The 24,821-nt window shown below is 44.7% G+C and overlaps 1 protein-coding gene across 1 annotated transcript in view; it reads left to right on the forward strand.

Annotated features, from left to right (window-relative positions):
- LOC308317529 (homer protein homolog 1-like) overlaps window positions 1-23,240 on the forward strand; it is a 41,309-nt gene extending 18,069 nt beyond the window's left edge. Inside the window, exons 4-9 of the mRNA XM_080766611.1 lie at window positions 3,458-3,550; window positions 4,729-4,889; window positions 18,899-19,055; window positions 20,313-20,423; window positions 22,456-22,536; window positions 22,969-23,240. Coding sequence (XP_080622737.1) covers window positions 3,458-3,550; window positions 4,729-4,889; window positions 18,899-19,055; window positions 20,313-20,423; window positions 22,456-22,536; window positions 22,969-23,160 — 795 coding nt within the window. The 3' untranslated portion in view covers window positions 23,161-23,240. The remainder of the gene's footprint in view (window positions 1-3,457; window positions 3,551-4,728; window positions 4,890-18,898; window positions 19,056-20,312; window positions 20,424-22,455; window positions 22,537-22,968) is intronic.
- Window positions 23,241-24,821: the final 1,581 nt, after the last annotated feature.

A 24,821-nucleotide genomic window follows, 5' to 3' on the forward strand; every position in this document is an offset into this window, starting at 1 on the left:
GGCGCGACAACGTGCCAAGCACGACGTCGGACATTGTCTGACAACAAGGTCAATATGTAGGAAATGTCCATACTGGCACCATTGCATATTGCGCGCGCACACACACACACGCACGCACGCTCACGCGCACACACGCACGACACGTGTTGGTCCAGTCGGCAGCCTCCTCTCAGTATAACGCAATAATTTGAAAGCCATTTAGTGCATCAGACACATTAGGAAAGGATTGTCTTTCCAATCCGTTGCACTCCTGATACTGTTAGACTAAAAGCCGCTGCACTCTGTCCCGTACTGACGCCAACTAATATGAGTTACACGTTACTGTAAGTCCATTCATGGCAGACACTCGGGTTCCGCGAGGAGCAGAGATGTCCCTTCTATCTGCACCACTCTAAAAGACAGAGATGTCCCTTCTATCTGCACCACTCTAAAAGACAGAGATGTCCCTTCTATCTGCACCACTCTAAAAGAAGAGCAGAGATGTCCCTTCTATCTGCACCACTCTAAAAGACAGAGATGTCCCTTCTATCTGCACCACTCTAAAAGAAGAGCAGAGATGTCCCTTCTATCTGCACCACTCTAAAAGACAGAGATGTCCCTTCTATCTGCACCACTCTAAAAGAAGAGCAGAGATGTCCCTTCTATCTGCACCACTCTAAAAGAAGAGCAGAGATGTCCCTTCTATCTGCACCACTCTAAAAGACAGAGATGTCCCTTCTATCTGCACCACTCTAAAAGACAGAGATGTCCCTTCTATCTGCACCACTCTAAAAGAAGAGCAGAGATGTCCCTTCTATCTGCACCACTCTAAAAGAAGAGCAGAGATGTCCCTTCTATCTGCACCACTCTAAAAGACAGAGATGTCCCTTCTATCTGCACCACTCTAAAAGACAGAGATGTCCCTTCTATCTGCACCACTCTAAAAGACAGCAGAGATGTCCCTTCTATCTGCACCACTCTAAAAGACAGCAGAAATGTGCTCATCGTAGCTTATATTTAGTTTTCGTCAGTGCAAAAAAAACGTAGTTTTTGTCATTGTTTTAGTCGACGAAATCAACACTGTTCCTCAACCTTCCCTGGATCAGGCCCACTCGAAAATCTTGAAAATGTTTGTGCATTTTCAGAGCATGTTTATCGCATTTTTGACCTATGTCCAGCTTTGCGGGTTTAAACATTGTTTTGCTATACCGTTTCCTATATGACTATAGTTTTGAGTGTCTGTGCCTAACCCTCGAGTATATCTGACTGAACTAACTTTGCAATCTACGTATCACTCTCCAATAGGACAGATTGAAAATAACTTTATACATCATAGTCTGGAGACTTCTTTTAGGTTCTACATGGAACCAACTGGTTCTACACAGAAGTAGCATGTATAAATACTGTGTGCGTGCTGAGTTCACCGTCCTCTGAGGTCTATACTGTATCTCTGCCATCACTGAAATAGCCTGAGATCACCTTTAGTCAGACACGACGTTCCTCCAATGACTGGAGTTACACATCTGACCTCATAGCAGATTAAAGCTGTGTGGCTGTGTTAGCTTCGCAATTTCGCATAGCCAGCCTTCATCTGCCTTTGCAATGCATATTGCCCCAGGGGGCAGATTAAGTCTGGCCCCTCTCAATGCATATTGATCCAGGCAGATTAAGTCTGGCCCCTCTCAATGCATATTTACCCATGGGGGGCAGATTAAGTCTGGCCCCTCTCAAAGCATATTGCCCCAGGCAGATTAAGTCTGGCCCCTCTCAAAGCATATTGCCCCAGGCAGATTAAGTCTGGCCCCTCTCAATGCATATTACCCCAGGCAGATTAAGTCTGGCATAAAAAGGTAGGTGGCTAGCGCACATCCAGTTCCTGTCTGGTGCTGGACTAATAAGGTACATACAGTGAAGAGAAGAGAGTCCGCACACAGGTTTGCTCCAAGGTGTTTGTTTTTTATTCAAAACACCATAAATATAACACGACGTTTCGGCCGTGAACGGCCTTCATCAGGTGATGATTAAGTCTGGCCCCTCTCAATTGTGTGAGGACTTCACGGCCTAAATGGTGACGAGCCAACCAGATTCGTCTGGAACCAGGTTATAACCAACCAGGGCCCAGCATTCAAATATGGGGGCGGGACATTGCGAGAAAACCAAAAATCTAATACTAAGAAAGAAATACAGGTGCACTTCCTGGAAACTGCCCTTGGTTGAGGCAGTTTAACCCAATCTGTACCGGAACCCGGTAGGCATTTGTTTGTGTTTTAGGCATTATGTTATGCTTTAGCTATTTTTGAAAAATCGTGAAAATGTGGCACAAATCTTTGAATACCGGTATATATTCTTTCAGAGCAAACGGGGGGGGGGGGGGGGGGGGGGGCTCCCTGGAAGTGGAACAACATATTGTCATGGTCGGCGGCCAATTACATGTAATTATGGGGGTCCTTGAAAATGAGAACCATTGATACAGAAACATATATCGTTTTTTTCAAGAAAACTGTCAAAGGCAGGTCTAAATGAAATGGGTATATATGGGTATATATCCTGAAGAAGGCAGTTGTACTGCCGAAACGTTGGTTCTTACTCTGCATCCTATTAAATAATCGGCTATCAGTGTGTGCTGCCACTCTTTTTGTCTTTTTAAGACTTAACTCTTCACTAGTTTTAGTCATCATAGCTTCATTTTCCATTTAGTTTCTAATTAGTCTTCGTCAGTGAAAAAAGGTAGTCGACGAAGTTTCTTTCTTGTAGTCGGATAAATCAACCCTGCTCTGTCTCGTTTGTGTCCAGTTTAAATCAACCCTGCTCTGTCTCGTTTGTGTCCAGTTTAAATCAACCGTGCTCCGTCTCGTTTGTGTCCAGTTTAAATCAACCCTGCTCTGTCTCGTTTGTGTCCAGTTTAAATCAACCGTGCTCCGTCTCGTTTGTGTCCAGTTTAAATCAACCCTGCTCTGTCTCGTTTGTGTCCAGTTTAAATCAACCCTGCTCCGTCTCGTTTGTGTCCAGTTTAAATCAACCCTGCTCTGTCTCGTTTGTGTCCAGTTTAAATCAACCCTGCTCTGTCTCGTTTGTGTCCAGTTTAAATCAACCCTGCTCCGTCTCGTTTGTGTCCAGTTTAAATCAACCCTGCTCTGTCTCGTTTGTGTCCAGTTTAAATCAACCGTGCTCCGTCTCGTTTGTGTCCAGTTTAAATCAACCCTGCTCCGTCTCGTTTGTGTCCAGTTTAAATCAACCCTGCTCTGTCTCGTTTGTGTCCAGTTTAAATCAACCCTGCTCTGTCTCGTTTGTGTCCAGTTTAAATCAACCCTGCTCTGTCTCGTTTGTGTCCAGTTTAAATCAACCCTGCTCTGTCTCGTTTGTGTCCAGTTTAAATCAACCCTGCTCCGTCTCGTTTGTGTCCATTTTAAATCAACCCTGCTCTGTCTCGTTTGTGTCCAGTTTAAATCAACCCTGCTCCGTCTCGTTTGTGTCTCAGTTTGCAGAGAAGTTTCTAGAGTACAAAGAGGCGGCTCGGCTGGCCAAGGAGAAGAGCCAAGACAAGATGGAGCTGGCGACTTCTCCTTCTCAGGTACGATGACGACAACTAACCCAGCGAGCACGGTCTATAGGACCTGGACCTAGGCGGGCATTAAGCAACTAGTCGACTAGTAAATCCACTAGTCGACCTTGTTGGTACTAAATGGATTAATGTGACTGCAGCCATACTGTAATTATAGTATGTTGCTGTCCATAATGCACATCCTAGATTTTATGGCCGTGCTACTATAGTGCACACAAAAATGAAAATAATGAAATAGATGCTCTGTTTGAGGAGTGGTCGAGTGAGATCCGTCACTATACCCGCAGCTGTAAAAATCTGACTGAAAGGACTGAAGAATGAAAACCTCGAAAAAAGCGTTCTCGAAGCTTGCGTTTTTTATTAGAATCTGAGATCTTCAGAGACTAACAGGAATTCCATGCAGGCTCGCGGCTCCAGGATGAGAAATGCCGTCTGCAGACACAAGTAGAAACACAGCGGTACTCCCATGTTTTACTTAAAGTCGCTAGAAGCAATAATATGTCAAGATTTTAATGACCTTTTTTTCCTTTTTTTAGCCAGCAATGAGTAAAACGCTCCCAAAAAAATGTAGTCTCTTTGACACATCTAGGGGCCACAATCTGCATTCAAAAATGTTCCTAGAAGCTTTGTCATTGGTCGAAAATAAAAATAAAAACTGCTGAATGACTAACCAATCAGGAAGTAGTCAGGCGAATCGACCAATGACAAAGCTTCTAGGAAAATCTTTGAATGCCCCTAGATGTGTCAGAGAGCCTAAATGTTTTTGGGGAGTGTTTTACCCATTGCTGGCTGTCTGAATAAAAAAAAAGAAAGAAAAGGTCATTACAAATTTGAGACCAGAGAGACTACTTAAATACAGTACTTGAGTAAATGTACTTTACACCGGCCATTTGGACCCTAACGGGTCCATTTAGATCCATTTGTACACTCTCAGAGAACATTGATTTCACACAATATAAATTGGGGGTCCCAGAGATAGAAATGCCATTAAATGGGGGTCTATAGACTATAGACGAATATGCATGTCAAACTGGGGGTCCTTGAAATGAAACGGGTTGAGAATCACTGTTAGAGCTGTAAAAATCTCCTCTTATGGGGGGGGGGGGGGGGGGTCCCTGCAGGCATATCTTTTCACATGGGGGTCCGCGGGGCTAATTAGTGTCAATTGGGTCCTTGACCACACACAGGAGTCTCCTGGGGAGCTGTCGTCGCCGCTGACCCCCGTGACTCCGCCCACCATGGAGAACATCAACGGCACGGACGAGATGTGTGACATCATCACCATCACGCCCACTTCTGAGACCATGAGGCCGGAGCCCACGCAAAACGCCCTGGCCTTCACACACAGGTGAGACACACACACACACACGCACATGCACACGCACGCACACGTGCGTACGTGCACATACACGCGCCACATCACAATAGTAAAATATCAAAAATTACAGACAATATCCAGTCTAATCATGATATACATGCTCCCGATCCGATTCCGATCATTTGAAAATGCCGTGGATGGCCCCGCGACTTCCGATCAAGTAATCGGATCGGGACAATCCTAGTAGAAATGCGGAGGCGTCTGACTATTACTAACCCTAACCCAACATCTAACCCTAACCCTAACCTCAGTCTTAACCGGCCCACGTACCGTAAGTCCCCTAACCTCATATCGGTCTTAACCGGCCATGTAGGTCAGTTTGACAATGTTTTCGCTTCAGCGGCAGTAATTTCACTTCCGTGTTTCCTAATCGCAGTGGAGAATACATGCGCCACCCCCCTTACCCCTTAACCCTAAACTTATTTGCCATTTTTTACTATTTTAAAACATGTATAAATAGTTCAACTAGCCAATCTACATTGACACGTTGTTGGCTTGTAGATCGGCTATTTGTACTATTTAAAAATCGTTTAAAATAAGTTTAGGGATAAGGGGTAAGGGGTGGCGCAAGCAGTCGGCTCCATGGTATTCGAATGATAATGAAGTAACCTGCTGATGATTATCGGCTGATGACATTCAAAGCGGGTGGCAGGTCGGTGCCTTGCAATAGTTTCCTCTGCCATCGGTGTGTGAATGTGTGAATGTGTGAAGTACGTCGTAAAGTGCTTTGGAGAAAAGCACTGTCAAAACAAAGTCTGCACACACGCACGCACGCACGTGCACACACACACACACACACACACACACACACACACACACACACACACGTTTATTTAATTATTTATAGCGTAGTTTATAAATGAGGCTTTATGTACAGTAACATAATAGCTGATCTCACAACACATAGCACTGCGACACGTTATTCGACTTGCTATTTGGGTACGTGAGACAGTCATAATTATGGAGTAAATCAAGCAACACACACGCGTGCAGCCGCACACGTGCACACGCACACGCACGCACGCACACACACACACACACACACACACACACACACACACACACGCGCACACACACACACACACACACACACACACACACACACACACACACACACACACACACACACTCAAAATGTATTATCTCATGTGCTGCTGCTCGTTAAAAGTCGAACACTGGATTCATGCCCACTTTTCTTTTCCCATTCTTCCAGGGGGCAGTTTAAGGCCTGTCGGGTCATCTCATTCTGATAGGCTTTCACTAACGCTGTCCTTATCCTGACTTCTGCCAACATCACAACTCTGTCTCGATCTGCTCTGTGCCGAGGTTGACTCATAACAACCGCTTGTGTCGCCACACAGTTAAAAGCCTGCTTACAGGTCAACAACATGCAGAGAGAGAGAGAGAGAGAGAGAGAGAGAGAGAGGGTTCTCAACGCAGTCTGCCACACAGTCATTTATAAATGCCTTGCTCACTAGCAGCTAGCAAAATACTCTTCTCTCTTAAAAGGGACACTTCACTCCTTTTGCAACCAGATGTTATTTTAACGATGTTTGGGAGACAAGAAACACTTTCCTGTTTTCCACTTTCTTGTCTCACGAGTCCCAAACATCATGAAAATAAGATCTGGTTGTAAAAGGGGCGAAGTGGCCCTTTAAGGAAGAGGTTCTGTATGGACAGGGGTGCACATAACGTTTTTGAGGCGATATAGTTCTCAGAGGAGCACGTATAGAGATGTTGCCTGGTGCGCGCAGACATCTCTACCATCTCGGTGCCACGCTATGAACTTGTAGATCCTCTCTCCTCTCTCTCGCTCTCTCACTCCTCTGTGCACCAACTCTCTACCAAAAATAGCCGATCTGCAAGCGTCCAACATGCTGCAACATGACGCATATATATATATAGTGAGCTGTAGATCAGCTATTCTCAGCAGCAGATCAAGAGATTCCCCCTAGAATAGAGTCCATGCATGTGATCAAGCCGTCCGGGTTTATACATAGCTGTGCAGTGTTCACCACTGTCACCACATAAGTATAAATAAGGAGTAAGGCACTGGCGAAAAATAAGGCCCCTATATGTAGGTGTGTGTGCTATCGGTGTCGTTGAGGGAGGTTGGGGCCAAATGTGTCTATCGTCCTTTGTTTTGGTTGTTGTTGTACATAAATCCTTATTTTATACGAGTGTACCTACATTATAGTAAATGATGGCCATCCATCAGATCGATGGGCGCCAGAAAGAAACACAGACAGGATTTAGCCTGGAAGGGTTTTGGAATGACGTTTGTGACGTCCATCCATGCTGATAAATACTGTCAGTCGACATTAAGGACCAGCGAAAACAGATGCACATCTATAACTGCCAGATGCTTCTCAGGAAATGAAAGACTTTTGCAAGGTTCTTTGTGCTGCCGATGGACCTATATATATATATATATATATATATATATATATATATATAATTATTATATATATTTGTTTTTTCATGTGTTTTTGAGGGGCGCTATAGCCCCCCCCCCCCTCTCCAACCTCTGGCTTTCAGAATGACTTCATGTGGCAGCCAAGTCTATGGCTTTCTGTAATGTTTGTTTAGAGCATTTTAGACGTGACGTCATGTGGAAGCCAGATCTATGGACTTTTAATGATTGAAATAAACATCACCCCACGTGACGTCATTATGCGGCTGCCAAGTCTAACAATACCATGGGCGCCTGTGTGGTTTGTTTTGAAGTCTATATGAACTTTTAATGTTTAAAAAAAAAGACATTCGCTTTTTAATTAAAACCAGCATGACCCCCGTCCCCTGTCCCCGTCCCCCCACCACCCCCCACCTTTTTCAGCATGCCCCCCCTGACGTCATGTGACAGCCATGAGTGTAATTCTTTCTTTTTTGGGGGGGGGGGGGGGGGGGGGGTGTGTTACAGTGCACTAATACGAATGAGTTTTATTTTATTTTATTGTTTTTAACCCATGTGTATTTAATCTTGCTTGCTACTGAATGTTTGCTTTATGTGACGTATTACTCTGGGAACCCAATGTTTAATTGTAAAAGTTGGTACTCCATCAAGGACCCCTGGGCCACTTTGAGAACCACTGGTCTACACTACATTACCCAGCATGCAACACCTTGTCACATTAGCGGTGTAATGGTGAACACACATTTTGGTTCGGTACCCACCTTGGTTTTGAAGCAACGCTTAGTTTTTTAATTATGCTTTTTTTATTTTGAGGGGCCTCCTATATGCCCTGATTTGATTGGCTTAGCACCCCCCATAGCGATGATTTGATTGGCTGATCACCCCATAGCGATGATTCGATTGGCTGATCACCCCCATTTGATTGGCTGAGCAAAGTTACATTATTATTGACGATAAAAAGTGAGGGCAGAAAATTGTAACCGCCAATTGTGATTGGCCAGAATGTGATGATGTATGATGATAACCAATGATCACACGAGTGTGATATTTTTTTCTTATTGTTCTTTTTTTGGTGTAGTAAGGGGAAAGTGCATTTGAATGAAACATAATATCATAAGTTGTGGAGGCTCGTTAGCCCAAAAGGCTAACACTCCTGGTGAGGTGTTTGGAGGCTCGTTAGCCCAAAAGGCTAACACTCCTGGTGAGGTGTTTGGAGGCTCGTTAGCCCAAAAGGCTACTCCTGGCGAGGTGTTGTGTTGGCTCGTTAGCCCTAAAGGTTGATTCAGCGTTTATGTAACACTTATATAAGATACTGGAGGCATAGTGGGAGGTGGAGAGAGAGAGAGAGAGAGAGAGAGAGAGAGAGAGAGAGAGAGAGAGGGGAGAGATGAAGAGGGGGAGAGAGAGAGGCTGTGCATGAGTCACTGACACCCCAACATGAACTCACTGCAGAAACCCACATGGATGCCACCTACACACACACACACACACACACACACACACACACACACACACACACACACACACACACACACACACACACACACACACACACACACACACACACACACACACACACACACACACAAATGAAGTATATATTATACGGACAGTGAAGTTTATTCTAACTTTGTGTGAACAACAACATATAACAGTAGAACCTTCCAACACTTCTTACTAATTAAAGATGTCAATCAATCAATCAATCACGTCGTTTTTGCGATTTCCGCATCAATTCAAATAACATAGGATTTGACCAATAGGATCATGTTATGCACCCAGAAACATAGGATTTGACCAATAGGCTCATGTTATGCACCCAGAAACATAGGATTTGACCAATAGGCTCATGTTATGCACCCAGAAACATAGGATTTGACCAATAGGCTCATGTTATGCACCCAGAAACATAGGATTTGACCAATAGGATCATGTTATGCACCCAGAAACACTCTTCCTATTTTCGGGCCCTTTCTACTATAGGTGTTATACCATTACCAATGAGGGGAGGGGGGGGGGGAAGCCTGTGGCCTGTAGAATGATGTTACCATAGGTGGCAGGTGCGTGTCGTTGTTTGACGACTAAGTCCTAATTAACTGTACAATTATGTGAAGATATTGAGGGCGGGATAATAAGCCTAGAACCTTGGCAGTATATACTACTTATGATTATGAATAAATAGTCTGTGGACGTGTGGAGCAAGTGGAGCTCTGGTGAGCTATAGGGGCCTACGTAGCAACCAGACACCATGCACGTTGTCGACCCTATTCTGATTATGGTGGTGGGACCAAGGCTCTGTTCCATTGACTGTACATCTGAAATGTTTTTGTTTTAGTCTATAGTCTTAGGTGACTATATTATATCATAAGATTTTAGTCACCTAAATCCGTGGTGTTCAACCCTTTTCACATCAAGGCCCATTGTTTATTCTGCATTCGAGGTTACATTTTAGCCACTCAGACCCAAAACTAAACAATCTTATTTGGTATTGATGTTGGTATAGGAGAGATAACAAGCAAACGCTTGCGTTGTTGCACCAGACCTGGAGTAGACCTGTCGCTGATCCAGGCAACAACACCTGCGTTCCTCGCTTCACGATTGCAAGGCACTTAACAATAATTTTACTCTTGAGAGTAAAATACCTACGGTATCAATACCTTGGCTGTTTTTGCCACGGTATAATACGGTATTATATACCTTTACATGCCTAATATATTATCCACAATATCTCTCTGCTGTCAGAGAACTCCCACTAGCAGGCTGCTGATGTGTCAATTAATGCAGCGAGGGAGCGTGGGAGCGCTGAGGGGGTCGGCTCTCTCTGTGGCATTTGGTGCTGGTTAGCGGCAGAGCCATCTAATAGAAGAGTTACGACATTGAGGGGGCAGAAACCGAGAGCACGAGGCGCTGTTTATGCAGCCCGGAGAGGGACAAGCTGGAGTTGGAAATACATTGTATTCAACGGGGGCGGCGCAAATAAGAGCAAGTTTAGGCATGTGTGCAACATGCCAACTGTTTTAAAGTACTGTACAGTAACAACTAAAGTCTCTGTAATGTTTATGTTGTACTATTACTACAAAACAATCTAAAATAAAGGGATTTAAGATCATTAAAGCTGGGCTGTTGCTCGGGTCCAATGCATTTTTGCCTACTTCCGGTCCCTATTTTGTTGTCCCCATATTCTCAATAGAAGTCTATGTAGAAGAGCCGCCATCGGACCGGCCCCATGGAGTGAACGGATTTGTCGTAACTTTGTCTTTCTCTATGGCTCTGGTTAGCGGGAGGCCACTCTGAGCTGGAGGATATACTCTCTGAGCAGCGTGGGGGCGTTCTAAACGCCGCTCACTGCCACAGTTTCCCCCCCAATTAGATGCAGATGATGATGATGCTGGTGGTGGGAGATACTGTGTAGACTAGACCACGGGTTCCCAAAGTGGGGTCCTTGAGGGAGTTCCAGGGGGTCCCCATCTAAATGATAGTTTTGGACCAAATGGACCCTTATGGGTCTGTAACTCTGAGAGTGTACAAATGGAACCAAATAATGGGTCCATTTGGTTCCATTTGTACACTCTCAGAGTTAAATTAACTTTGATTTTACAATATAAGTTGGGTCCCAGAGATAGAAATCCCATTAAATTGAGGTTTGTCCGTAGCCTATATATTACGCATGTCAAACTGGGGGCCCTTGAAATGAAAATGGTTGAAAATCACTGCTAGAACCATACAAATCTCTTCTCTTATGGGAGGTCCTTGGCACATCTTTTCAAATGGGGGTCCGCGGGAAAATAAGTGTTAATTTGGGGGTCCTTGACATGACAAAGTTTGGGAACCACTGGTGTAGACAACTCGGATGCTCTCTCTCTCTCTCTCTCTCTCTCTCTATTTAATGTCATGAAACATTTAACATTTGAAGGTGTAGCCATTCATGTCATATACGCTGAAGCTGCCTTTATGCCTCCCACTGACTGCAGTGAGCTGTCTCCGACACACGCACGCACGTACACACGCACGCACCGCACCGCACCGCACCGCACCGTAAACACGCACGCACAGCACCGCACCGCACCGCACGGCACCGTCTCTGAGAGATGGCGTAATGGTACAACATTACATTATGCTCTACCGAGTTGATTTTCATACTGAATAATAATAATAATAATAATAACTTAAGTAAATAAAAAAAAGGCTGCAGTACTACTTTCTCTGTTGTTTTATTTATTTTGACGGTATAAAGAAATGAGAGGAAAGGAAAAGAGAGGACGGACATGCAGCGGGCGTTCTGCGTTGGGTCTTCTGTCCTTTTCCTTCCGTCTCTATCATAGTGGAGATCCCTCGTCAGCGTCGTGCCGTGTGTGTGTGTGTGTGTGTGTGTGTGTGTGTGTGTGTGTGTGTGTGTGTGGCACTGGGCATACGTAACGTAACGCACATGTGTGGGTAGATAGAAAGCAGACAGACAGACAGAGAGAGAGAGAGAAGAGGGAGGCAGAGTGACATACAGTACATGGATGACGGTGTGATTCGAGGCGAGCGTGTGGTGGAAATAAAATACTTGCATGTTTTCACATAAAAGTATCCATAGTGCAATGAAATACTCTTTTACAAAGTAACAGTCAATAATTAAACAAATTGCTTGAGTGCAGATTTCACAAGTTTTCAAAAGTGTATATTTAATACACATAATATTTATTCCTTCAGAGACGTTTTTAACTCAAATCTTTGCTTCTGGGGGCGTCCCTGGAACAACATATTTTCAGATGGGGGTCGGCGGCCAAATAGATATAATTCTGGGGGTCCTTGACATGAAATAGTTTGAGAACAACTTATATAGAAACATAAGTTTTTCTGAAAACTGTCATGATTTAGAAGACATTTGTAGAATCTGGTATACAAGTGGGCCCTGATCCAGGACAAGGTTGTGAACCGCTGTCACAGGTCATAGGTCACCGTTCCACACACCCTAACGTGTTCCTTTGCTGTTGCTATGACAACGGTCCCACGCTGCATGATTCCTGTGTGCGTGCATGCGTGCGTGCGTGCGTGCGTGCGTGTGTCATGGAAGGATTACCTGCAGCACCTGTTGGCACTCAGCATGTGGTGATTAGAACGGATTACACTTCATACATTATGCATTTACATACATGCATAAATTAAATTACCCATGGATAGTATACAATATACATGCTCTCTCTGGTATTCACTCTGATGCAATGCAACAAAGTGTGAAATGACGAGAGACAACTCCCGACAATATCCCGTTAAAGGCGTAGTGAAATAAAAAATACGTTTTTCACAGTTTTAGACCATATCCGTGGTCATCATATGGGCCAAAACAAATGGGCAAATTCTATTTTTTTTGTTTCGATACAAATATGTTTGTATGGATAATAATCAATAAAAGCCAATAAAAATGAAGCTCACCAGTTTGATTCCCATAGCTTCGTTCTCCTCCAACACAGCTGGTTTTGATTAAAGAACAATTCAGTTTTTAATCTCATTCAAGATGACATCCAGACAGTGTATATTACTCGTTTTAAACTTAATCATCACGCTAATCTTTTTTATATATGTTGTGTATAGGTTAGAAATAATCCCCTGGCTTTGCCCCTCGTCTCTCTGTCATTTTGTTTACAAACGTCAGAGGAAGTCACGGACGTAAAACCCCAAAGCCTGGAGGGATGCGATTCTCTGATTGGTTCAGAAACTTCAACATAAAATGCCCACCATTTCCGTTTCACTACACCTTTAAGATTCTACAAATGCCTTTTAGTTCTTTTTTTCCCGAAATGTTTAAAAAAAAAGTCCCACAAGCCACAAGGGTCCATTCGGTTCCAAACTATCATTTAGCTGGGGACCCCCTGGAACTCCCTCAAGGACCCCTGGGGGTCCTCGGAACCCACTTTGGGAACCACTGTTTATAGCAACATGTGGCAGGATTCCAACGGTCATGACATTCCTGGAAAGGTTTTGAAACAAGAGTGAAAAAAGGTTGTGGTAATTTTGCCCTATAGCACATCCACACTGTAGAATTATTATTCATAATTGATACGTTCTTAATTGGTCATTAATCATTTTGGGGACAAAGTGTCACGGTGTGGACACGGAGGTATAGGACTCAAATGCAAAACGACCAGACCAGGCAGAGAAGTGAATGTTCAAGAGGTTTTAATCTCAAAGAAATCATTAGGAACAATAAACTTGGAAATAACTACGACTTACTATAGGACAAAGAATACACACACGGTACTGACCACATCATATGCGACAACGAACAGACAAGGAACTGAAAACACATGGGGCATATATATAGACAAGACTAACTACACACAGGTGAACTGAAACACACAATCAACACTGGGATAGGCTAACAGACAACAGAACACAGGTGGCTAGGGTTACACTAATACAGGGAGGTGAGACAAGGCAGGTGACAGAATACAAAATAAGGTACAGAACACAAATACAAGTAATAAGTCCCAAAACACAGACAAAGTCCAAGGGCAGAGGAGCGTACCGTGACACAAAGCAGAAGAAAACATAACATTCTACAAAATGTCAAGTGTATACGACTCAGTATTTATTATATACACTAAAACAAACTTTCTATAGCACTGTAACCTAACAACGTTTTAAACAAACTGGTTTAATCAAACAGACGTAAACACAGCCGTAACGAGAGCTCTTCTGTGAGCAGTGTTGATTTCGTCGACTAAAACTATGACGAAAAATGTCCGTCGACTACCTTTTTTGACTGACGAAAACTAAATGGAAACTAAGACTAAATATACTGAGAATTTCGTCAACAAATAAAAGCTAGACTAAAATGTTAGGAAGGGACTGGTGGAGAAGAGATCCAGTATGAGTCATTTTACACTTGCATCCTGAAAATAGCAGATCTACCAGCTCACAACGTGACACGTTGTGGGCTTGTAGATCGGCTATTTTCAGCAAGGGTAAAATTTGCCATTACGACGGCATCAACGCCCACCAAAATACATTTTAGTCGACTAAATCAACTGTAGATTTAGTCGACTAAAATCTTATGATATTTAGTCGACTAAAACTATAGACTATAACACTAAAGCATTCTAGGTGACTAAAATGTGACAAAAACTAAATGTTAAACTATTGAAGAGACTAAACTAAAATCAAAATTTGCTGCCAAAAACAACGGTCTGTGAGTATAAGTAAAGTAAAGTTAAAGTATAAGTTAATAGTAACAGACACAAGCAGACGCAGCTATAGCTTACCTCTCTGAGCTCTCCCTCCCTCCCTTGCGTGTCTGAACAGACTTCAGATCTGTTGTTTGGCGGCATTAAGGGTGGACGTATTATACCCTCTCTGTTGTACGCCCCAGCAGCAAACAGACCCCCCCCCCTCCCAAACCCAACGTATGCTGCGTTCACACGAGCAGATGCAAAAAATATACAAAGATACACAGTTGTATTTGCATTTGTATCTTTCTATAGCTGAAAGTTAGCTTTTCTTGCAGCTGTTAATTGTAGCTTGTGCAGCAGCTATCTGAGGATGTATCTTTGTATATCTCCATATGTCGCCGGCTTCCATTGAAAGTATAAACGGTACAGGCTGTATATTTGTATCTGCCCCGCGTGAACGCAGCATGTCTCTATACTTTCCTCTCCTTCCACACTGCTCTCTGGATCCTGTGTGTGTGTGTGTGTGTGTGTGTGTGTGTGTGTGTGTGTGTGTGTGTGCTGGTGGCAGAGCGAGCGGCGTGTCCTGATGAGAGCATCTGTGCAATGCATGATGATGTAGTACAACAACGGCATGTGTGTGTGTGTGTGTGTGTGTGTAGGATGAAATGTCATCTCCTGCCTATGCGTCACGCACGCACACACACACACACACACACACACACACACACACACACACACACACACACACACACACACACACACACACACACACACACACACACACACACACACACACACACACACACACACACACAGTGGTTTTGTAAGAAGAAGGAGGCATGTATGCATGGTGGGAGTTGGGCGTGAGATGTGTGATCCCTCTCTCTCTCTCTCTCTCTCTCTGCTGACTGAGTGGGAAGTATATGCGTGGTGTGAACATCACAGAGAAGCACTAACAAGAACACCGCCATTGTTTCAAGGTCGTATCCATACAGAGGAAACCCTTTGTCTGTCTGTCTTGGAGCGAGCTATAAGCATCTCTTCTGAGTGTGTTCGTGTACGTGTGTGTACTGTATGTGTGTGACGTGTGTGTGTGTGTGCATACATGTGTGAGTGTGTGCACTGTACGTGTGTGTGTGTGTGTGTGAGTGTGTTTGAGCGTCCTGTTGTGCGTGTCGCTTGGAGGAGTTACCGCACCACGCGTGGGCGTGCGCGCGCTCTGCACTCCAGAACATTTAGGTCTCTCTCCACGCTGACAGGCTGAGTGGGGTTTATGTAAGAGCTCGTCAGTCTCCCACTCTCCCGCAGTGAGGAACATCAAAGGGGGCATGCAGTGAGGTGGAGGGAGGGAGTCCACGCATCCACAAGTACTTTCATAATACTATGCAGGGCACTGTTGATTTTCACAGCAAATTTAGATTTTTTTTAGTTTTAGTCATATACAGTAAGTCTCTCGGATAGTTTTCATTTAGTTTTGGTCACCTGGAATGTCTTAGTGTTTAGTTTAGTTTCAGTCGACTAAATCTTGATTTTAGTCGACAGGCCTTGATGCCGTCGTAATGGCTGATTTTACACTTGCCTATACAATAGCCGATTGTACAAGCCGATCTACAAGCTCACAAGTGAGCTTGGATGGGTGGGTGGGTGGATGGATGGATGGGTGGGTGGATGGGTGGATGGGTGGGTGGGTGGATGGGTGGGTGGGTGGATAGATGGGTAGATGGATGGTTGGATGGATGGGTGGGTTTGATAATAATCAAAATCTACAGAGTAGCTAAAGTTTTAAAATAAATGTAGTGGGGTAAAAGTACAACATTTGGATCCGAGATGGATAGTGGAGTAGAAGTACCTCAGTAAATACGCTTTCCACCTTTGTACACAACAAGCTATAGTGTCAGTATTATAATCCTCATTTATTATGATGCGTGGTGAGTTGATCAGGTCCGTTCGTGGCCCTTGAAATAAAGTGGTAAATTGTTCTTCCTTTGAGACTACTAGTGTGTGTAACATTATGTTAATTATTAAATAATGATGTAGTATCATTTAACTTAGCAATTAGCTACTCAAGAGACAATAGTTCAAATAGTGTTTGTAACGCATCAAATTAAGTGGTGAATTCAATTGTTCTTCCTTTAATTCTAATGTATATGTAGACTTTAATGTCCCTTTATAGTAACTCATTTAGGAGTCGGACTGAGGCCGATTCTAAAAACGCCTTCTAAATACTGACCTAAGTTTTATGAAAGATAAGATTTTATTCAAATAATTACAAAAATAATTTTGCTGCTATATACTGTACATAGCAACAAGAACCCCAAAAGAGGTTCCGATCCAGAAGGCTTAAAACACCAAAATGAGGTCTGTTTTATTTTAGATTTTAACCACTTTATCCATTATTGATTATTTTATACTTTGGCTGTTCAAAAATAGCAGATATACAATCTCACAGTGCGCGTCACTTCGTGCCGCACTGTGAGCTTGAAGATCTGCTATTTTTTAAAGAAATCGTGAAAATGTGTGGAAAAAAAAGGAAAACTAAAATCTTTGCTTCTCAGGGTCCCTTATTTTTAGATGGGTGGTCCGCGGCCAAATGCATATAACTTTGGGGGTCCTTGACATGAAATGTGGGCCACTCAACGTAGATGCATATGCCAGGTTTGGACCTCAAAAGCATGGCTTGAAGCAACAGCTTGATCACGAAGAGAGTTCTCTATCCATTTTAGTCATCATGAGAGATTTAATTTGTAATGTACTAAAAGGGACAAAGTAAAGAGACAAAAGTATTTTGTTTACTTATACGGTAATAATGAAAGTATTCTATTCTGTAAAGTGTGCTGGGCGCAACACTATAGCTTACTGTATTTCTCGCTTCAAATGTTTAAAAAAAAAACATTCTTGAGAGCAACGTTTAGTTGTAAACGACACAGCGTGTTTGTTTACGAGGCCGTCATGTTGGATACTGATTGATATGAGCAGCAGCTGCTCCGAGCCTTTGATTAGTTTGAACCGAGCGCCGAGCGGTCATTAGCAAGAAATGAGTAAGCATTAAAATTTGTATTACCGGCTTGGTTGTATATTCAGCAGTGTGTTATTTCCATAGAGTTATACAGTATAAGAGCTAGAGAGTGGGACCAGGAGTGACAGCTATTCATTTCAATGGAAGTTGCTCAGTAGCATTTTGAAGCACTCGGAAAGAACGCTCTACTTCCGCATTTTCCTGATTTGGGACACCTATAAGATTTGGTGTCCAATCACAGCGCGTCCAAAGCACGGCTTTGGGATGTCGCCTCAATGCAGGGACGTGCAGAGTGTTAGAGGGACAGGGGCTGACATCCCGTTAAGATGGCACTTTTGGACAAAAATAGCGAAAGTTGAGAGCTTAAAGATCAGCTATTTTCGGAGCGCAACCCAGCACTCTTTAGCTATAGTGGAGATGCGGTGTATACGACCTGGATTTCTAAACAAAATGCTGTGTTCCAAGTTCAGGAGACTTTGGGGGAAAAAAATGAATTCTCCTGAATGCTGCGCCTTCCGGCATGGCATGGAAAGGAGTGGTCTGGAAAGGGCAGTTGTTTTACAGACAGGTAAAAGGGCAGGGGCTGAAGCCCCCTTTGTCCTTTGATGTCTATATGTGTGCACGTCCCTCCGTCTACAACAGACAAGAGGCCGGCCGGGGTGGTTTTTGAGGGGCGCTAGGCCCTCCTACATGCCCACGGCTTTCCGGGTTTGTGTGAACTGATGATCACCCGATATAGCGTTGATTTGATTTGACTTTGAGCACAAGTATACATATTGAAGATGAAAGTGAGGGCAGAAAAAATCCCGTTTTTGTAGGCCTCAAAATCAGCTAGAATGCTATATTATTGTCATCAATGTACACCATTTTGAAATGCACAAATCATTTTTGTACGTTTTTTTTTTAACATGCATGCTTGCGCACGCACACCACCCAGGGAGCGCAGAAGATGTGGAAGCATACATTTAGACATTACATTTAGGCCCTGAAACATTTATGTGTCGGCTGGGCTGACAGACAGACACAAGCGCGCGCACACACGCGCACGCACGCACGCACGCACGCACGCACGCACGCACGCACGCACGCACGCACGCACGCACGCACGCACGCACGCACGCACGCACGCACGCACGCGAGCGCGCGCGCGCGCGCGCGCACGCACGCACGCACGCACACACACACACACACACACACACACACACACACACACACACACACACACACACACACACACACACACACACACACACACACACACACACACACACACACACACACACTTGACATGTGCACATTCATCCATAATGAGAAACAACATTTCCGTGTGTGTCCGTGTGTGCGTGTGTGTCCGTGTGTATGTACGTGCGTGTGTACATGTGTGCGTGCGTTCCAGTCCCACCATGACCAAGCACTGGGAGGCAGAGCTGGAGGCGCTGAAGGGGAACAATGCTAAGCTAACGGCGGCGCTGCTAGAGTCCACGGCTAACGTCAAACAGTGGAAGCAACAGCTGGCAGCCTACCAGGAGGAGGCCGAGAGACTACACAAACGGGTGAGCGGGAAACATGCACAATCTGTTTTTCTTCCATTTTAACCCACACATTTTGTCACACCCTGCAGTGTCAATTATTGAATGTAATCCTGGGCGCTAAACTCACCCTGCCAGTGCCAACCCGGGGAGAGCAACGGACTGACCTCATGCTTCCTTCAATGCATTAGGAGTCTTATTTTCTTCTTTTTTCTATAATCTTTATCCCACTGGCGAAAACTAAGTTAAAACTAAATGAAAACTAAGCTATGATGACTAAAACTACTGACCATTTCGTCAACAAATAAAAACTAGACTAAAATAGAGATAGAGAGATATACTTTATTAGTCTCCCGAGGAAGAAATGTGTCTTAGACAAAGGGCCCACATCAAGCGTAGCCCTAGTCCATGTCGCCACAGTGCAGCGCCAAATACATCTTTCTTGCAGGCAAGCAAGAATAGTTAAATGTTAGGAAGGGACTAGTGGACAAGAGATCCAGTATAAGTCATTTTACAATTGATTGCATCATGCTGAAAATAGCCTGCGATGCGTTGTGAGCTAGTAGATCGGCTATTTTGAGCAAGTGTAAAAAACAGTAATTACGACGGCATCAAGTCCTGAAAAAATATTTTTTCGTCGACTAAATCAACTGTAGATTTATGATATTTAGTCGACTAAAACTAGACTAACACTAAAACATTCCAGGTGACTAAAATGTGACAAACTAAATGAAAACTATTCAAGAGACTAGGACTAAAACTAAAATCTAAATGTGATTTTGAAGTGAACCTTTCAAGCCTGTTTTCTCAACTCGCTGTTTAATTAAAATAAATCCAATGGCAGTCCCTCAGTCAAAATTAGTCACATATTGTTTTAGATATTCAGGGTAGTTAAAGCAAATGCATTTCAAGATAAATAGCAGCCAGTGAATGGGCCGTCTAGATTTAAGTGTTAACCAGTTGAGGGACTCATGCATAATGATAACACAATGGTTGGTCATATAAGGACACCTCAGTAGGCCTATACATCTGCAGAGATTGTTGTAAATTACATTAACACAATCAGTGCCGGGATTTCTTTCAAAATAGCAGCTCGGGGTGCTGCGCAGATATATGGCTATATTTCCACACTTACTCCAGAGGGCCACTATATTTCCACCTGGGGAGAGTCTAATAAAATAAAGGACTAAAAATAAGAGAAGAAAAGATAAGAGATACAAGAAAACAAGATACGATAAGACAAATCCGGCCTGTATACTATTGATGCTTGTGTTCCTACAGGTGACCGAACTGGAATGTCAGAGCAACCAGAGTCCTGTGATCAAATCCCAGAAGACTGAACTCAACCAAACCATCGAGGAACTGGAATCTACACTCAGAGTCAGAGAGGAGGTGCGTGCGTGTGTGTGTGTGTGTGTGTGTGTGTGTGTGTGTGCATTGTGCCTCAGTTTCACTATACAAAATAACGCTTGGAGTTATGATGCTCCATATATAGTCACGCCTCGTGACATCACACCTCCATATATGGTCACGCCTCATGACATCACACCTCCATATATGGTCACGCCTCATGACATCATGCCTCGTGACACGTCACGCCACCATATATATGGCCATCTCCATATATGAAGATCACAACACTGACCTCGTCTAATCCTGGATAACCATATTACATTACATGGAGAAGACTGGCACCTAGATCTGCATACTGTATATGGAGGCGGCAACTCTACATCTGACCTCAAACCCTCCATATATGGAGCTGACCTGTTCTGCATTCCATATGTTGATCGGACCTCATCAAACCCTGTACACTCAAGTCACGCTCCATATATGTCCAGTACATAATTCATTCCATATGTTGATCTGACCCGCCATGCCAAAGCACCAGCTCAAAACAGGTGGTACACAGGGCAGTTGAGTGATATCTAACGAGCACTTCCAAACTGCAACACTTGAAAAAAGAATCACCTGCAAGGACAGAAATTCTGTGCAAGTGTTGGAGTTTGGAAGCGCTCGTCGTAAGTCATGGAACGGCCCTGCGTGCTATCTGTTCCGCATTTTGCACATAATGCATGAGGCAGCAGCACGACCCGTTAATAAAAATGAGTGCTTCCAAACTCCAACACTTAGAAAAATAATCACCTGCAGAGAATATGTCTTGACAGAAAGTCGCTCATAGCATGTCTACGGTGTATTTTTATGAAACATAAGCTCGGCAGATTGAAAGAGGATAATTCAAGCTTGGCCTAGAGCTGCAATGTTGGTGAGTTTAATCCAAGCAGATCGCAAATGCATTTTGGATGAGTAGGGAGTCAATGGAGGGTATTGCAACTCTAGATTCATCCCATTATTTAAAAAATCTAGAGTTGCAAATTGCGGCTACATATGGTCCATGGTATGGTGCACCTGGAGATGTTACTGGAGTAATGTCACTTTAGCCACCATGAGACAGATGAAATTAACTACTCACCTAATGCCGTGTGGAGGTTCGTTCCATGTTTAACATACTTCCAATTTCCAAAGTGTGTACATTGTTTAAGTCATGCGTGGTTTTCATGTCGTAAATATAATGCACTTGAGCTAAAAGCTGGTGTTTAATCCACGTTGGTTCTTGTTCACATCATCATAACAACTTGTCATGGCAGCTTGGTTACAACCGAAATGGACTTCCTCTTCCTCTTCAAAATAAGAGCCACTTGGTCAGTGGTATATGAATATATATTTGTTGGATACTATTGTATACTGTAGTTACCTTCCCATGATGTAACCCCAAATGTGGACAAAAATAATTGCTCATGTGAATAGAAATTGATCATTTACGCTCAAAATATGCTCTCTGCTGACTTACGTATGGTGAAACAGCTCTCAAAGTCACTCTTTTAGTACGTGAACAATCACAAACAAAGTTGATTCAGACATTATAGAGCATCACCAAAACCCAGTACTGTTTGTTTTGGAGGGGTACTAGCCCCTCCTGACTATGCACAGCTTTGAGTGTAGGTGATCCAGATCTTCAAATAGTGAAAAAAAGGGTTGCAGGACAGCCAATAGGCACACAGTGATAGTGATAGACATGCAGGACAGCCAATCAGTTTCTTTTGCCGCCGACCTGCACGTCGGCTGTAGCGTGAGGCAGCTTGATGTACAAGTACACCCCCTGGACATGACGCTAGTATGTCGCAGGGAATTCAACCCTTGATGCTGAGTGCTAAGCAGAGAGGCACTGCAGTTGGGTCCCATTTTTCACAGCCTTTGGTATGACCCGGCCGGGGATCGAACCCCCGACCTCCCTGCATGTCTCAGGGCCGGACACTCTAACCACAAGGCTGTGAGTGTCGTGTGCCTTATACCCATACCAAACACTGAAGTGTAAAAGTGTCTTAATACATGCAGTAATACATTTGTGGTTTGCGTCCTGCAGGAAATGGAGAGGTTGAAAGAGGAACTGGAAAACATGAACGACTTGATGGACCAGAAAGACTCACTGAGCCAGAAATTGGAGGTGAGATCCAGAGCGCTGTCGTCTCTCAGGACACATTATCTCTGTCGTCCCTCAGGACACAATATCTCTGTAGTCTCTCAGGACACATTATCTCTGTAGTCTCTCAGGACACATTATCTCTGTCGTCCCTCAGGACACATTATCTCTGTCGTCTCTCAGGACACATTATCTCTGTCGTCTCTCAGGACACATTATCTCTGTCATCTCTCAGGACACATTATCTCTGTAGTCTCTCAGGACACATTATCTCTTTCACACAATGTTCAAATGTGTTCAATGTTCAGTATATGCCAATATTATTGGCATATACTGGCATAAAAACCTAGGATTTTCCAGAAAACTGTCATTATATTTAGAATCGTCCTCAGGTCTAAATGGGTTACAGTATAACCGGCCACGTATGTCATACTATTGCTCTCCCCCTCCCTCCAGGAGACGGAGCTGCGGGGCCGCGTGTTGGAGGAGCAGCTGACGGGCGCGGAGCAGCGCCTGGAGGAGAACCAGGAGGAGCAGGAGAGCTTCCGGAAGAGCCTGCGGACGCTGCTGGAGATGCTGGACGGCAAGATCTTTGAGCTGACGGAACTGCGGGACACGCTGGCGCGCCTCATCGAGGAGGCCAGCTAGACCCCCCCCCAACACCCCCCCCTCCACAACCGCCGTCCCGGACCCCGCCCACTCAACTCAACTCCATGGACGGAGCCATATTTATTAACCCCCCCCCCCTTACCTCCCCCCCCCACCTAATCTAATGACAAATTGCGTTTTTTTACAGCGCTTTCCCTAACGTACTCAAAGCGCTCCGAACGATGTTTTCGTTCCTTCGTTCGTTCACTCACACGCTATAGCACCGCCCACCGACTCAGTGGAGGCCCCGACGAGGCCAAGGAGGCACTTTTGACATGTGAGGACGGAGACGGACGACCCGCTCTACCTCCCCCCCCCCCCTGTTCCTACTCCCCTCTCCTCTCTGCTGCTGCCCGGTGCACTGACTCCCCCCCCCCTGTTCCTACTCCCCTCTCCTCTCTGCTGCTGCCCGGTGCACTGACTCCCCCCCCCCCTGTTCCTACTCCCCTCTCCTCTCTGCTGCTGCCCGGTGCACTGACCCCCCCCCCCCCTGTTCCTACTCCCCTCTCCTCTCTGCTGCTGCCCGGTGCACTGACTCCCCCCCCCCCTGTTCCTACTCCCCTCTCCTCTCTGCTGCTGCCCGGTGCACTGACCCCCCCCCCCCCCTGTTCCTACTCCCCTCTCCTCTCTGCTGCTGCCCGGTGCACTGACTCGTCCCATGCTGAGATTGGTCCTCCACCCATAGGACCAATCAGGCACAAAAGAGGGCAGCTAAACTTCCAGCCCCCACCCCAAACAAAAGGCACTATAGTTTAGATTTGGCAAAGACATGGATGACCTGCACCTTTTGCTTGGCTGGTTCAGGGCTGTAACTATAACCTTGGGCCGCATTGGTTGATCTTTCCGGGTCTGAAGCATACAGTAATTATTATTATAAGCCTCTATGCAGTCTATGGTTGTTTGGGGGGGAGAGTTTGCTTGTGAAGATCCATGTCCCTTGGTGCCACCTGCTGTCCGAATCTGGGAACTGCATCACTGCTGGTGCAGCCAGGCAGAATCTCTCTCTCTCTCTCTCTCTCACACACACACACACACACACACACACACACACACACACGCCCACGCACACGCACAGACACACACGCACGCGCACACGCACGCACACACACACACACACACACACACACACACACACACACACACACACACACACACACACACGCACACGCACACGCACACACACCCCTCCCCAAAGGGACGACCGGCCGAAGTCACCGGCTGGTAATAATAATTGCTGTTAAGACTGCTGCGTCAAAAAGCTGCCAAATACGAACAGTAAATCCCACTGAAATATGCTCCTCCTCCAGCTATAGCAGATGCTCTCGTCCAACCAAAGTGATTTCCCCCCCGCCAGTGGCGTATGTTCGTGCGTGCGTGCGTGCATGCGTGCCGTGCGTGTGTGCTGTGTAGATTGTGTGGACACATGGTACTGTTCGTGTGCTTTATTGGACTACATGGAAACAACAACGTAACCTAAACCCATCTGGCTCTGAACCAACCAGTGACATCACTGCTACACAGTGACATCACGGCCGGCCGGGGATGCTGGGACATGGAGTTTTGTTTACAATAATATAATTGAACTACTGGGTATTTCTTTTTTTTGGATCATGACTGTACATGACTGTACATTGAACATAATATTTAAAGAGTATATAGAG

The sequence above is a fragment of the Protomyctophum bolini genome (genome assembly GCF_963924005.1).
Source record: "Protomyctophum bolini genome assembly, chromosome: 6".
Taxonomy (NCBI): domain Eukaryota; kingdom Metazoa; phylum Chordata; class Actinopteri; order Myctophiformes; family Myctophidae; genus Protomyctophum; species Protomyctophum bolini.